Source organism: Nipponia nippon, unplaced genomic scaffold, assembly GCF_047370975.1.
Source record: "Nipponia nippon isolate SJK-2023a ecotype South Korea unplaced genomic scaffold, ASM4737097v1 scaffold_2, whole genome shotgun sequence".
Classification (NCBI taxonomy): domain Eukaryota; kingdom Metazoa; phylum Chordata; class Aves; order Pelecaniformes; family Threskiornithidae; genus Nipponia; species Nipponia nippon.
In genome coordinates, this window is record NW_028262336.1 from 127,275,360 (window position 1) to 127,291,522 (window position 16,163).

Here is a 16,163-nt window from a genome sequence, read left to right on the forward strand (position 1 = left end):
AGCGCGGCCGGGCCGGGCCGAGCCTCGCCGCGCCCCCCGCTTCCTCCTCCCGCCGCCGCCGCCTCCGCCTCCCGCGGCGCCCGGCGAGCGACGGGGCCCGGCGGCTGGGGGGGGGCAGGTGGGTACCGCGGCGGGGCTGGGGTGGGGAGGGCATCCGCCCGGCTGGGGGGGGGGCGTGGGAAGGGCGGGGGTCACCCCATCGTAACCCCCCCACCGAGGTGGGGAGACTGAGGCACGGTGCGGGGGACGGGGGGATGGACACACCGGTGCTCCGCGGAGAAACGCCGTGGGATGCGGGAAGGACGGGTGACCCACGGCTCTGGGGGCCTGTGGGGGCTGTTTTTTAGTATTTTAAGCTAATTTAATAGGCCTGGCTATGTGGTTCCCCTGAACGGGGTAGGGCTCAGCGCCACTCTGCAAACTTTGCATCCCCCCCACCCGCTTTCAGTGCAACATCTCCACGATTAAAGCATTTCCAGCGGTTTAGCAAATCCAAGCCCTGTATGCCCGCACCCGGGCCTGGCTCTGCGTCCAGCCGAGCTGCAGCCAGCCCCAGCCGGCGGCGTGGGGCCGTGCATGAGCCATACCCTGCGGAGGGTCTAATTCTGGATGGCACCTACCTTACCAGTGTTATTTCTGAGTGTTTTTTGCTAGCGTGCAGCTGCATCCCTGCTGGCAATTAGCCGCCCTCTTAATTGCAGCGGCACCCTGGAAGCGATGGTGTCAGTGGGAGACGGGGTGGATGCTGGGTTGCTGAACCCCGCCGAGCCTGCATCAAGCGGTGCGCAGGCGGTGGTCTACCATGTGGGCGGATGAAGCGGTCCAGGAAAGAAATCGGAGTATCTGGAAGATAACTCCAAGGGTGCCAAGTGATACCCCTATAGAAATCAGTGAAAACCTTTGCCGGGATTGGCATTAAGTTGGGATATTGGACTGTACAAAGGGTTATAGCAGCTGCTTGGAAGGAAAAGGGATGCTCCCGCTGCCATGAGACCCCAAACGGGCTCCCTCCCGGCAGCCGGTGGCAGTGCCTGCCCGGCAATCTGCGTTGCCCACACAGCAGCCCCCGGGCCCACGGGTGTCGGAGGTCACGCCAGGATTGCGCCAAGCACCGCAGCACTTTGACTTTTATTCTGCAAACCTGGCTGCAGCCGCATCTCTCTGGCTCTGCACCCCCTCTCCCCCTCCATCTTGTCTTCTGCCGTTCTCCTTCAGTAGCTATTAACCTTCATTTCGTTTTCCTCTTCCCTGCTGTGCACGGCTGCTTTCATTCCTCTTCTCTCGAGAGGAACCTGACCTTTGTTTTATATTGCTCCTTCCTCTTACTAACTGGGCACCAGCTCTATTTTCCTGCCCCCGTCTCCCTGCCCCCTTCTCTTCATCGCTTAAATTCAGTGTCTGCAGAAAGCCGGGCGCGCAGCCTTTTGCATTCACCTGCACCCCTAAGCAAGCAGCCCAGGAGATGCCGAAGAGCATCGAGGTGCAGGTCTGGGAAGGGATGGACACACAGCGTGGCACCCACAGCAAACCAGGGATGTTATAAAACTCCCGTTCAGTCTTTCCCGTTGTTCGTGTGTCTCGTTGGTTCTGTGTCTAACAAAGCACGGTTAGAAAATTCAATATAAATAACTGGTGGCTAAGCAGCGGCTCTCCGAAGGGGGACAGTCGGTGTGTCTGTCGCCGGGCATCGCGGCCGCCGGCAGATCGATACCGATCCGGTCGTGCCGGGAGAAGGGAAGGGTGAGCCGTCGTTTCCTGCCGTGCGCCTGCTGGGAGTTTGAGTCCCTTCCCGGAGCTCGTCACCCGCGTCCTCCGGGCCAGCCGCGGGGGTGAGCGGCCTTTCCCCGAAGGCCGGCTGGAAATTTCCAGTGGCTCACAGCAATCCCGAAACAAAAAGCAGCTGCCAGCCCCCCTCCGGCGCTGCGTTTCGGGATACAGTGCTCCTGGCAGACACGCCACGCTCTGCTTCACCGACTGAATTTTAAGCCTCTAAGTAAGTGCAGGGCTGCACTATATTTATCGGAGGGGCTGATATGAACCCAGTGTCCGAAATTAGGTGGGTCCGTCCTGCAGCGATGGGAAAACATGAGTTTTCCTCTCTAAGATTACTATAAATAAGCATATAGGGTGTAGAAACCACACTGCAAATGTTTAACCTTCTGTAATTAAGGATGTGCTGAGATAAATAAATGTGCTTCAGGGGTACGGGAAGGGAGGGTGAACCCGTCCTTGTGACGGATTTTGTCCCAAATCCTTCCTTAAACCCAGCTCTCACTTGATGCCTGCTGGCTGCTGCTGGCTAGGAAAGTGGTCAACTGAGGTTTTTTCTTTTTTTTATCCCCTAAATGCTATTTATTTTGTTTCTGCCCTCCCTTTGTTGTTCTTTTATTGTTATTTTTCTCCTGTCTTTCGTGGGGTGACTTCTAGGCTTCAGTCTGCTTGGTCTGCGGTTCCCATAACACAGCAGGGCACAGGCGGGTAGCTGAGGGTCTGGATTTTCCCTGCAGAATTGTCCCCGTGGGAAGGGAGAAGGCACAAGAGCGGTCTGCAAGTACAGTCGCAGCAAGTGCCACGGGGCTAGCTGTGCCCAGATCTGGAGCTCACAGCTTCACGGAGGGTTTGTTTTTTTTTCCTCAGGATTCAGGTGTTTCATGGAAACTGGCATTTTTACCTCAAACCGAAACACGGGTTTCGGTAAGATGCGATGGAGCGAAGCGATAGGTGCCGAGTGTGGGGAATGTGGGGCGAAACCCAAAGCAGAACAAGCGCTGAGCAGAAAGAAGTATCATTGCCTGATTACGTTTGCCATTAACGCACTCTAACGAAGCAGACTGGAGCCCCGTCCTCCAAACAACCATCTTCTCCTGCTGAATCGCATTTAAAGTCCCCAGCTGCCATACAGGTGCCCAGATATATTTTTTTTCATACCTCCTTTTTAGCCGAAATCAATCCTGCCCCTCCCAATGCAGCATTACTTGCTATAACGCATGACCTGATCTCTCTCTCCTAGCATTTATCCAGCTGATGTGACTTTCACCAGCTCTCTTGGGCAATACTCAAAAAGCCGGAGAGGTTTTTAGTCTGGCTGCTCTTCCTGATGCTTAGCAAAAATAGTCCCAGGCTTGCTTTAATTTTATTGCCACTTAGGCATCCTTCGTTGTGCCGGCCTAAATAATTCATCTCCTTTTTTTTTTTTTTTTTTTTTGCTGTGTGCATTCTTTGCAGTTCATTGTTACTCCTCAACTATTTAACGAAGCTGCATATATTTCACTGTCTTAAATATGAGTTTCCAAAGCTTTGGTTGTGGAGGGATGTTTTATGGGTGGGCTATTGAAGGTTACACTATAAAATTAACCAGCAGTGTAATAGCTTATGTATAAAATTAAAACCAGGGGCAACTACTGCGTAAATGGCCACAGATCGCTATGTCTGGCAGCAAAAGACCCTGTTGCTGTCACAGCATCCATTAACTCGTTTTTCAGGGGATGCTACAGCTCCGAATGCCTTTAACGCCACGCGTAAAGGCTTCGGAGGCCGTAAGCAGCCTGTGGGGCGGACTTTGGAAACCCTGTTTTAACAGCTCCTCGTGATCCACTCCTGCCAAATTACAGATCGCTCTTGCTTTGCTGCTCTGTGTTTAATTAATTCCATTAATGAGATCCTCTGAATGGCACTGGGATCAGCCTGTTAACCCTGTCTTAGGCGTTGCCTCTGAAATCCCAAAGAATTGATTCATTTTCCTTCCCTGCCATTTGTAAAGTGAAATCTGTGTTTGCAGTCGATTACTGCTGCTTTTTCCAAGCAATATTTTCCCAAGAAATAGTTGTATTTGGGTTTACTTGTCACGGAAATCAAGGCATTGCTACACATTTTCCCAAATAAAAATTTCTTGGTTTGTTTTCTGATCTGTTCAGTATCTTTTCTCTGCCCTGCTGGTATGTATGGCTTCGGCTAAACTAGTATTAGCTTTATTTTGTTAATGCAGAGAGAGTTTTCTTCAAATCTTCAATGAGACTGTTAAGCAGAATGAGGTATACCATATCTCTTTGGTGTTTCATAAACTTGCTGTTTCAGGGTAGATTATTTTTGACTGGAATGATCTAAGTTATCATTTTTTATCTGAATAAGTAATCAGAAAAATCCTGTTAAAAATTGGCTTCATATATGTATATGTGTGTTTGTGTATATATATATATATATATATGTCTTAGGGGAAGATCTATGTCTCTTTGAAAACCATATAAACATATTTATAACTTTAGACTTTCTATTAAACTGCATTTTTTTGGCTAAAAAGGATAGACTACAGCTGTACCCATTTTTCAGAGTGGTTAAATATGTAGTAATATTTGTGCTGTTCCTTTACATTTTACTTCTGTTGGCAAATCGCAACTGATGTATTTAATTTTTATCATTACTTGTACACTTGGGGTTTTTTGCCAAGTTGGGCAAAAGAGGCACTCAGTTAAATTACGTACACAGAATTTTATTTATTAGCTAATTAAAGCGCTCTCAAATATGATGAATAGGGGAAATAAGCCTATCCAAAGCTGTTCTACATTTAAAATGATTAAACCAAGGAAGCGTTATGGATAATGAAGGAACTGAGCTGATGGTTCTAAATATGTGAAGGCATAGATAAGTGAAAACAGGTAGATTTTGTCATTTCACGTGCTCTTTCATATCTTCCTCCTCTGTCAACCGTCATCACTCTGCTAAGTTCGAACCGATTATTTGCTGAGCTAAATTCGTGGGGCAGAAGATCGTTACAGAAATGTTCTCTCTGCATCTGTTGAGGATGCTCCTGTGAGTAAAACACAAGTTAAAATTTACAAGCCCTGGGCGGCTGAAATGCTCAGATGCTCCGACAGCAGCTTCTGTTCAGGAGTTTGACTTTTCCAAAAAGTTCACCACTGCTGGTTTCTCTCAATTTACATCACTGGAAAAGATTATGACTTTAAATCAACTGTAGGTTTTTTTTCCCCATAATATTAAATACATCTGTTTTAAAAAGAACGATGCATTTAAATACAAGTCACTCTAAAAGCACAAAATAAATCCTGTGCTCTTCGGCCAAATTCGCATCTTCGACTCTCAAATTAGATCTCTAGCTGATCTAATTTGAATGAATTTTAAGTGCTCCATGGGGAGCAGCTACACGAAAGGCTTTACTGTAATTCGCTGCTTCCAGGAACCGTAACCCAATTCGTACTTGTCCTTGGTGACTGCAGCTTGTAGCCACCCGTGTCCAAGATCAGATGCTCTCTTGGTACCTCGTCTTTGCGGAAATGCCACCAAGCAGAAGTGATTTCCGTGCTGTATTCTTGGAGAACCTTTATATTGCGTTAGAAGCCTGATAAGCCAGGGTAGGGACTGCAAATGCTGGTTGGATGAGCAAAGAGGAAAAACTGACAACCCATTTAATTTTAATTTTTACAGGTTTATGAAAAACATTTTTCATAAACAAGTTTATGAGAAAAAAGCAGGAAAGATTGACTTTCTTTCCCCAGCTACTGTCAAGTACGTTGGTTGGTCAACGCATTAAGTCCAGGTTGATGATGAATCCAGTAGACGTTTGCGTGCTCATTTGTGGTGGGGTTTTGGGTCTTCCGAGGTTGCCAGACTATCAGATTCATCTTCACACTATGGAGATATAAACCTGCAAGTAATGGGATGAATTAGGCAAAAGCAGATGATTAACGTGTCATATGCTGATTCCACTTGATGAACGACAGCTGTGGAACATTTATCCTGCAGCCTTATCCATGGGCCAGATGTTGGCATCATTAAACGTTTGACATTTAATCCAGTGCGAGGGCAGCGGGGAGATCCAAGATAAAAGCAAGCTGGTGTCCTGGGAGGCTGAAATCCAGCCTGCATGGGTCTGTAGATCGCAGAATAGCCATAAGCAGAATAGACTGGTCAGGGCATGTGTCTGAGCAGCATCCAGAGGTGGGAGAGGAGCAGCGCCCACACGGGGAGGGGGTAACGCCGTGTCTGCCGAGGTCCGTGCTCTCCACTCCACCCACAACTCTTCCAACGCCGGAGCTAAAGCTTGGTCAAATTTCTGATGCTGTTGCTGGCAGCACAGACGTGGTCTTCAGCTTCGAAGAGCTCATGTTACTGCCATATTTTGTTGGCAGCCTCCCTTTGGAGACTGCTGATAAAGAAACCAGTTACGAGATATTTCAACATTATTTTTTCAGACTGGACTGAGACATCTGCCTCTCGTTCAACTCATACAGCCAGTGAGTCTTTGGATCAGAATAAACCCAGGGTGGATGTTGAGTTTAAAATGAAAATCTGTATCTTTGGACCATCCGGTGGTCTTTAGGTTGTGACTGTTGACAACAGGCTCTGCCAAGTGAAGCCTGTCACATACACGTGGAGGGAAACATCTCACTCTGCAGCTGGCTAAGGCTGGCAGAGAGCATGAGAAAACTACTCCTGTGGTGTAGATAAGCAGGCTTGGACTCAAAATCTGAAAACATGACCTGTGAAGAAAGAACAGAAAAATTTGGGTTGTTTAGTCTAAAGCAGCCTGAGGGGTAGCAGAGATGGGAAGCAACGAACATAGCCTTTGGGGTCACTGTTGGTCCTACTTCTGCAGGCTGTGTTATTTGCAGGGAGATGTAGGGAACGCTTCAGTTTGATGAAACTTGAAAAAACGTAAAATCCATTTGAGGCTGTTTTTGTGAATGTCAGCTTGTGCAGATACATTGCAAGCCCTTAGGGGAAAAAATATATGGCAGCCACTCGTACTACAGAATTAGACCAGTTGAAGCCTCTACATGATCAGTTTTAAACAGCTCTTGACTCGAAATTGGGTAGAAGTCTTCAAGAGTGGGAAGTATGCTGAGACTACAGTGCTAAGGGGAGTTTAGTGCTGGAACACGTAGTTTTTTCTAGGGTATATTTGGCTGAGGTTAGTCACAAGGATGGTCTTCGGTCGTGGGCGTAGACAGGGTGTTGTGTTGGTCTACGCATGCGTCTATTTGTCAACTTTGTTGGATACATGCGACTAAGGGGTACACAGGCAAAGCACTCAACGGATTTAGAGATCTGCTTCTTTCCAGTAATTATTGTGCAGTGAGAGAGACGCTGTGTGCTAAGGGCTAAAGCAGGCTGAAGAACAGAGTGGAATGTTAGTCTTAAACTAGAAGTGAAATACAGATTCTCCTTTGACCTGTTCATTAACTGCATTAGGGTGAACAAGTCTTTCATAGCATAATGTGCTTGCTATCTAGAGGCATATTTGTTTTGGGATGCTATTACCCCCATTATTGGAGTTTTAGCAGCCATAAAAGAATTGATATTCCAGCACAAGACGTTCTTCCTATCTGTATTTTGCTGTGACTCCAGAGCTGATAATAGTGTCATAGTGACTATGATTATTCCACAACTAGTTAAGAAAATGCCTGCACTAAAATTTAATTTTAAGGGAGCTGTTTGGCAGCTTTCTGTTGAATGACCATAGTTACTACAGCAAGAGCTACCTCCTACCTCTGCAAGCAAACACTGATGGGTTTCCTGCTGATTAAGTCAACAAGAAAACTGGGAATGAACTGTTGATTGATTTGGATTCAGCAAACAAGGAAAAACAGGTCCTCAGCTAGCAGGAATGAGGGCCCAGCTTTTCAAGGCAGCTGAGCTGATCTGTAATGGAAGGGGCTACGTAGCTCCTTCCTCTTCCCTTGCACCAGCCCTGGCATTCATCTGGCTCCAAAATGCAGCAGAAACATATCCTGAATAGAAAATGATGGGTTTTCTCTCTAAACTGGCTCACTGTGCGGTCAGGTAAGTGCCACGCTGGCGTAAGGGAGGAGGAAGGTATGGTGGAGGGCAGAGGGAGCTATGTCCCTTCCAGAGGCAGTGATGTTTAACTGCACCATAAAATCGCATCCTCCGTTCGTCTCAGCTGATTGCAGAGAAGCTGCGTGGAAACTACATCAACTGGCATACGGCCCCAATTAATTAGGAAATGTTTTATAAGGTAAAGCACGTTGGAAGGAGAAAGCCTGGTGGGTTTTTTTTTACTGAATGGAACCGCAGACTGTCGCGTGCTTACGGGAGCACTGCTCGCTGGCTCCCTGCTAGGCTGCCTGCACTCAAATGTGTGTCAGGGGATTCTGCTGCAACAGCTTTGTTGCTTTAATTATATCTTCAGATGCCATGGAAGATGTTGGGATGTGTCCAGTTCTTGTCCTGTGCTGTTTTTCCCCTCTACATTCTGTGTTCATGAGGGAGATGGGATCAGGTGAGCCCAGGACACAACTCTTGCTTTGAAGTCAGCAGTCATTCTGCTTTAGGCATCCATGGGAGAGATTTCACTTTTAGCATGACTGTAAAGTTTTGGAAGACTCATGATTTCTGGCACTAAACTGAACCAAGTCCTGTTCAAGTCTGATAGGAGAAAAAACATCCTTATGCTTATTCTCAAGATACAACCTTGAAAAGTAATTTCCCACTTCTAATTTCTGTGATGAATTCTTGCCGTGTAGTTACCCTTATATATTTAGGACACTCTGTCTCCGTAGTTTAACCTTTCAAACACGTAAATGCAGCTAAATGTGTGGTGTTGGATTATTTTTTTTTTAATTTTTTTTTTTTTTTAGAATTAGTCCCAGCATCGTGACTTTTCCATCATGTCAGAACCCATCACGCTCAATGTTGGAGGAAAACTCTATACCACCTCACTGTCCACCCTGACTAGCTTTCCAGATTCCATGCTGGGGGCCATGTTTAGTGGGAAGATCCCAACCAAGAAGGACAGCCAAGGCAACTGCTTTATCGACAGAGATGGCAAAATCTTCCGCTATATCCTGAACTTCTTACGAACTTCTCACTTGGACCTCCCTGAAGACTTTCAGGAAATGGGTTTACTTCGACGGGAGGTAGATTTTTATCAAATTCAGCCACTGATTGAGGCATTGCAGGAGAAGGAGGTGGAGCTGTCTAAAGCGGAGAAGAATGCCATGCTCAACATCACCCTCGATCAGAAGACCCAGACTGTTCACTTCACCGTCCGAGAAGCCCCCCAGATCTACAGCCTGTCTTCCTCCAACATGGAAGTTTTCAGTGCTCATATCTTCTCCACATCATGTCTGTTCCTGAAGCTTCTTGGTTCCAAACTTTACTATTGCTTCAACGGAAACCTCTCTTCAATATCCAGCTACCTGCAGGACCCAAACCATTTGACCTTGGATTGGGTTGCAAGCGTGGAAGGCCTTCCCGAAGAGGAGTACACCAGGCAGAACTTAAAGAGACTCTGGGTGGTGCCAGATAATAAGCAAATCAATAGTTTCCAGGTGTTTGTGGAAGAAGTGCTAAAAATAGCCATGAGTGATGGCTTCTGCATAGATTCTTCTCATCCACATACTTCAGATTTCATGAATAATAAGATTATTCGCCTAATTCGGTACAAGTAGGAATGGCTGTTTATTATGGTGCCAGCATGGAGATAACACAGGTTAAGTGTTTCCCTTTAAAACACACTTACAGCCTAATTCAGAATCATGCTTATCTGGATTAAGAGTCACTAACAGGGAGATGATTTTCCTTTAATGTATTTACCAATACGACCTTTCAGAATATGTCCATATTCTAGATGGAAGGAATATTGTCTAGCGCCTGAATTAAGGATGGGTTCTGTCTCTGCCTCCACCTCTGACCTGCTGTACAATTGTGGGGAAAATCACTTAACTTCTGTCCTTCTTACATTTTCCAGTTGGAAAATGGGCGTGATCCTCAACTGATATTGCAAGGGTGATGTGAGGGTTCAGTAATCACGGTTCGGGAGGTATCTGGAGATCAGATGCAGTGAAAGATGCCATGGAGCTGCAGCACAGTGGACAGCCCGGGAGGCGCATTTTCCATGTCTTGCCATATCACCTGTGCAGAGCATCCAAGAAGCTTGGTTGGATCCCCAGAGAAGAAGCCTCCCTACACGCACACACTCACTGTAGCTGTAAAGGATGGTGCAAACTGCAAATGAGTAAGGGATCCTGTCTGTTTGGGTTCAACAGAGGATTTCTATCACCATCTGAAGCTGACTTTTTTTTTTCTCAATGCTGTGAGGAATCCCCTGCTCTGTTCTGCCTTCAGGAAAGCTGTGTTTGAATGCTGTGACTGGCACGGGGAATGACCAAGGAACTCACAGAAGAGAGAATGGTGTTCTTACAAACTACAAAGATTGTGGCTGGTGGGGGAACTTTGCTTTGGATGCTCTTAAACCTTTTTTTTTTACATTCCAAAGGCATCCAAGACTAGGCCTTTTCTCTTACAACCTTACATTTGTCTGGAGGATGCTGCTGAAACTTTCTGAGGTGGAGACAGATTTGGGGGCAGAGGCCCCCAAATATCTTCTAAACGTTTGAGCCTCTTCTGCCTGGACATGGCCTTCTTTTGGGCACGTCTCCCTTCAGCAGTGCCTGGAGCACGTGGGATGCTCTCTGGGTAGGATGGATTCCGTCTGAAAAGACAACATTCCCATCAGGTTATACCTGGTATTTTTCTTTACAAAAACAGAGGCTCACCTTTCCTATCCCGGTGCATTGAGCCATATTTTTTACATCATTGTGAAATGGTCAGATCACTAAGCTAGCATTTTACCAGCCATTTGCTTGGCTTTAGTGTCCAATTGTCGGAGGTAAGGCAGTGGGAAACCAGAGGTGATGACAATGGTCAAGCTCTTTCCTACAAGCCTGGTCTGTGCTGTAACGAAGATCATAATCCACTAGTTGCATGTTAGCTCTAAACATCATTAGTGCCACATTCAAGGTGGTTCGTTCTCAGCTAATTATACTTAAAAGTATCTTAGCTGTCTTTCCCTAACCAGATTGCTACGTGTGCATGAGAGACCCTCTGGAACATTTCCTGTTATCGCTAATGAGATAGAAGGGAAAATGCAATAACAAAGTTTTGCATTTAGAATTTTAGTGCTTCCAAAAGTTCTTAGCGCAGGGCTGCAAAGCTCAGTGTTGCTCATGTGCTTGTTTCCCAAAGTAACTAGTCTGTCGTTAACACGATGCTGACCTGTGACCAAGCATAAAGCAGCGTTTTGTTACTGTTGTAAAATACGGTGAGATAAATATATTTCTACTGTTCCAAGCTGTAATTGCATGAACAACACAAATCAGCGTGCTTGATGGTAAAAATGCAGATTCTGCAGCTATTGGCAGCCCGTTACAAACCACCTCCCCTGTCTGCCTTGGTGCTAAACCAGCATGATGTACGTGGGACCATGTTGTTAGGAAGCACTGACTGGGCTTGAAGCCCTCAGAGCCATTAAACCTGGGAAGTTTTGTGAATTTTGAGGACCGTAAACAGGATTTTGAGGCCAAATTTCAACCTGAGTCACCATGTTCTTCTAGTTTTAGTTGCATTAGGAAGAACTTTTTTCCCCATCCCTGTCCTGAATTACAAAGCAGGAGTAATCTGTTCCAGGGGTTGCTGCATGCCCCTGACAAAGCAAAGCAACACCTGTGTGAATCTTATTTCTGACGTGAGTTTGCCAGTCAGCTGGATATTCACAGTGATGATCTATGCAGGTAATGTGATTATGATCTTTAAAATACTATACATGAACCCTCCTTCATCAAATCTATGCCTTGAAACAGATATGCCTTTGCTGGATTTATGCTAACAGAGCTTTTGGGGGCTGTTGGCCGTATTTCTTTTTAGCCCACACCCTTGAGAGTAGATTTTCAATAATCTGTAACAGGAGTTCTTGTATGTCAGGACTAAAATAATACTTATCTGTAGTAATTTGTTTCCTGTCAGCTTGTGTTTATCCAAGGGCAAGAGCAGTGGGCTTAAATCTCATTTGGAAGGGGGAAGAAGTCTGATCTACACCTTTTAGAGCTCTGGATCGGTACTGCTCAATTCAGTTTCAGCAAAATAAAACTATTTCCTGGGAGAACTGAATTCTGAAAATTTGAAAACTGCATTTTCTGGTGAAAGGCACATTAAGAGGAGTCCCCAGAAGTACTACGCATAGCTTAATCTAGAGCATTTACTCTTCCCCTTTGCTCCCATCCCCTTTTCTTTTCGTCAGACTGTAGCAGCAGCCACACTAAAAGCAGTTATACAGTTTCTTAAAAGTCTAAACAAGAAAGGAAGAGTGCCCCAGCCTGGCCTACATAGTAACTGGGGTAATTCTGCTGCCATGGAAATATGGGTCTGAATCCCCACAGACTGAGGAGAGAACTGAACCTGGGTCTTCTCCTGGAGCTGTTTAACCCGTCTATCTATTATGCAAAAGATGGACCACTTGAATACCTATTTGTCTGTGCTCAGGTAACGAAATCAGGCAAAAGTACAGTTGGCCACAAATCTCTGTCATTTATTATGATGTGTGGTGCGGTTGACATGTTGGAGGGCAGGGATGCCGTCCACGGGGCCTGGACAGGCTGGAGAGGTGGGCCTGTGTGAACCTCATGAGGTTCAACAAGGCCAAGTGCAAGGTCCTGCACATGGGTCAGGGCAATCCCAAGCACAAACACGGGCTGGGTGGAGAATGGGTTGAGAGCAGCCCTGAGGAGAAGGACTTGGGGGTGCTGGGGGATGGAAAGCTGGCCATGAGCCGGCAATGTGGGCTGGCAGCCCAGAAAGCCAAGCGTCTCCTGGGCTGCATCCCCCGCAGCGTGGGCAGCAGGGCGAGGGAGGGGATTCTGCCCCTCTGCTCCACTCTGGGGAGTCCCCCCTGGAGCCCTGCGTCCAGCTCGGGGGTCCTCAGCACGGGAAGGACATGGAGCTGTTGGAGCGGGGCCAGGGGAGGCCACAGCAATGGTGCGAGGGTGGCACAGCTCTGCTGGGAGGACAGGCTGAGAGCTGGGGGGGTTCAGCCTGGAGAGGAGGAGGCTGCGGGGAGACCTTGTAGCAGCCTTCCAGTACCTGGAGGGGGCCTACAAGAAAGCTGGAGAGGGACTTTTTACAAGGGCACGTAGTGATAGGACAAGGGGTAATGGCTTTAAACTGAAAGAGGGCAGATTTAGACTGGATCTAAGGAAGAAGCTCTTCACTACGAGGGTGGTGAGGCACTGGCACAGGTTGCCCAGAGAAGCTGCGGATGCCCCATCCCTGGAAGTGTTCAAGGCCAGGCTGGATGGGGCTTGAGCAACCTGGTCTGGTGGAAGGTGCCCCTGCCCGTGGCAGGGGGGTTGGAACCAGATGGTCTTTAAGGTTCCTTCCAACCCAAACCATTCCATGATTCTATGATTCATATGCAGAGAGATGCAAAATCTCCAGCAAGTATAAACACACGAGTGAAGACAGGCTTTGGGAGGAATAGAAAAACTTGAGTTACCTCCAAATTGCTGAACAAACATCTTTAAACATGAGATACTATTTATAATGCCGCAGTCGTTCTGAATGCTAATCAAGTACGTGAAATAAGCAGTAAGTGAATCACTTGTGATTGCCATCAAACTTATGTTATTCAAACGCAGTTGTTATTTCAAACTACACACTAAGCTAAATTTATCGCTGCTCCTTAATTTTGCAGTCTGTGAGTTACGTTATAATGACTGTTTATAGGAATGTTCCCTCTCCAAAACATTTGTTCCCTTTTTATCTCGATAGTGGGCTTTTGTTTACCTCCTTTTTCTGAGCCCTAGAGGTGTAGCTTGTTTTTGTTTACCAGTCAACAGCACTGATGATTCTTCTTCTCAAAAGTTTTCCAGAAGACAAGCGGACGTAAACAAAGCCATATTAAGTACAGCGCAACCCCATCACTAGTCATGAAAAGCACTTGGCATTTATTAGCAGTAACCTCTCAAAATTATTTCACTGTTGAGTGGAATATTCACTCTCAGAACAAACTAATTTTTTTCCTGTAAGAACAAGGAAAGGATCTAGTGAGGTTTTTTCCCTTAAAGCTTGAAGGGTGCTTTCTTCCACATCTCGGTGCATAACTCCTCTTCTCATTCTGCCATATGCCTGTCTCCCTCAAAACCTTCATCTACAAAACGAGGCTAAGTCCTACACTTTTTTTTAAATGGCCTAAATGCTGAGAGAGCCACTGAATAGAGAGATCAATAGTGTTAGAGCAGAATAATACCAGAGTTAGGGCAGATGATAAACAAGTTATTAGCTGTAGTCTAATGGCATTTTCTTATATGACAAAAAGATTATTACGAAGCATCTTAGTGGAGTCCAGAATCACTCACGGATTTCTCTATGTGTTTTTAGGCTTGATAGCTCTTAAATATCTAATGATGCCCAGTTATAATGAAGGGACTGGAACCATACATAAACACTAAGACATCTTTAGTTCGTGCAGCTGTTGTTAAAGGTCGTTAGGAGTCGGTGAGAGGAGTATTTGCTGCTGCAGGTGATGGTAGGGCAATGAAAGAAATGGGTGTAAGAAGTTAGACCTGAAAGAATTCACATGTTAACAAGAAATCCAGGATTTAGAAGGGAGAGAAGAAAGAATCTTGATGTGTTCAGGGAAAAAACCAGCAAGATAACAATAGAGACAGAGATTTTTCTGTGGAAGGAGGCTGCGATCAGAATGACTCACTGGTCCTTTCCAGTTTTAATCTCCTATTATGCAACTCAAATACTGGTCATGCCAAGAGTTACGCTAGTAACTTGTCAGCAGTAGACAGCTTTGCTTCAATCTGCATGTGTTTTCAGTCACCGAACACATGCACTGCTGTAGTTACCCGTATTTTAACTGGGTTGCTGAGTATAAATTGCTGCATGAGTTCACTGGCAGTAAATCCCTACAATCAATCAGATTTATTTCCACTCTAGGAAAGGCTGGTGGGGTCCCTATATAAGGTTGATGGGAGTGATAAATATTGCCTTCATCCCATGCTATAGACTGTGGAAAATAAGTCAAGGATCTTCTGATAGTTCGCAGATAAATGGAGAAGTTATGACAAAGACTCCTTTGGGGGGTTTCATTTTCACTCCATCCCTTTGAATTTGGTGTCGCTGCTCAGAATTTCAATATATTTTGAAATATTTAACTGCCATTCTGTAACGACTCGCGTACCCACACCTGATGGACACAAACATGCACGGTACAAGCAGTGCTAATATGTGGCCCTCCCAGTAAGGTCTCATACGTGAAGTACATTAGTACCAGCAGTCATGTCGATATTCTGTGCGAGAAGGGCTGGATCGAACATAAATATGCAGATCATGCTCTCAGATTCACTCAGAAATAACATGAGGAATGGTTTCTCTATGGATTCAGCTATAGGGGAGGGCTGTATGGAATAATTCCATTTCTCTTCCTCCTCTTGCCATTCCCCTCCTTATTTTCTTGCTCTTGCTCCTAACTGTAGGATTTTCCCATAGATCAGAATTTGATCTCCAGTTCACTAAAAGCCATGCTTTCGAACGAATACTATTTGGAAAGTCTCAAAGGATGGTTTTTATTTCTTAGCACTTTCATAAAGAGTCTGTAGGCCTACCACATTTAAAAATCTGGTTGCATTTCTCTGCCTGTAACTCTTTTGTGAATTCTTACTAATATGTATTTTAGAAAACAGTAAATAAAATGTGAATGAAGCAGGAGATGCTTTGCGTGACATACACTTATTGAGAGAAAAGCATGGAGCAATGTTTGCTGAATCTGTAGCTTTTCCTCTCTCTAAGGATTTTACACAGCTCCCCAAAAATGTGCACCTGTAGAAAACTTGGATGAACAAGTCTTCCTAAATAATCAAAACAATTTTAAATGCTTTAGCTCATTTATGTTTCAAACATTTATAAACAGGGCCTGCATAAACAGCCTGTGCCAGTGCCTGACAGCCCTTTCAGGGAAAAAATTTCTCCTCATACCCAACCTAAACCTGCCCTGGCGCAGCTTGAGGCCGTTCCCTCTCGTCCCATCGCTTGTTCCTGGGGAGAAGAGACCGACCCCCCCCGGCTCCAGCCTCCTTTCAGGCCGTTGCAGAGAGCGATGAGGGCTCCCCTCAGCCTCCTCTTCTCCAGGCTGAGCCCCCCCAGCTCCCCCAGCCGCTCCTCCCCAGCCTTGTGCTCCAGCCCCTGCCCCAGCCTCGCTGCCCTGCTCTGGCCATGCTCCAGCCCCTCCATGGCCGCCTTGGGGTGAGGGGCCCAGCGCTGAGCACAGCATTCGAGGGGCGGCCTCACCACTGCCCAGCACAGGGGCACTGTCACCTCCCTGCTCCTGCTGGCCACACTAGTCC

General features: G+C 46.2%; 2 protein-coding genes across 5 annotated transcripts in view; one reads left to right on the plus strand and one right to left on the minus strand.

The window, feature by feature from the left end:
• Positions 1 to 726, minus strand: part of USP35 (ubiquitin specific peptidase 35) — a 29,852-nt gene extending 29,126 nt beyond the window's left edge. Inside the window, exon 1 of one of the 2 annotated variants that reach the window (XM_087758445.1) lies at positions 621 to 726. The gene's annotated coding sequence lies outside the window, so the exon portion shown is untranslated. The remainder of the gene's footprint in view (positions 1 to 620) is intronic. The other variant, XM_087758446.1, reaches the window with a different exon arrangement.
• On the plus strand, positions 63 to 15,526 carry KCTD21 (potassium channel tetramerization domain containing 21). 3 transcript variants are annotated; one of them, XM_087758447.1, is made up of 3 exons: positions 64 to 118; positions 2,638 to 2,902; positions 8,616 to 15,526. In XM_087758447.1, exon 3 carries the CDS (start codon positions 8,646 to 8,648, stop codon positions 9,426 to 9,428), a length of 783 nt encoding a protein of 260 aa, XP_087614573.1. In that variant the 5' UTR covers positions 64 to 118; positions 2,638 to 2,902; positions 8,616 to 8,645; the 3' UTR covers positions 9,429 to 15,526. The 3 variants fall into 3 exon arrangements, with proteins under 3 accessions (XP_087614574.1, XP_087614573.1, XP_087614575.1); XM_087758448.1 differs by lacking the exon at positions 2,638 to 2,902 and having other exon boundaries at positions 63 to 118; XM_087758449.1 differs by lacking the exons at positions 64 to 118; positions 2,638 to 2,902 and adding an exon at positions 7,700 to 7,797.
• Positions 15,527 to 16,163: the final 637 nt, after the last annotated feature.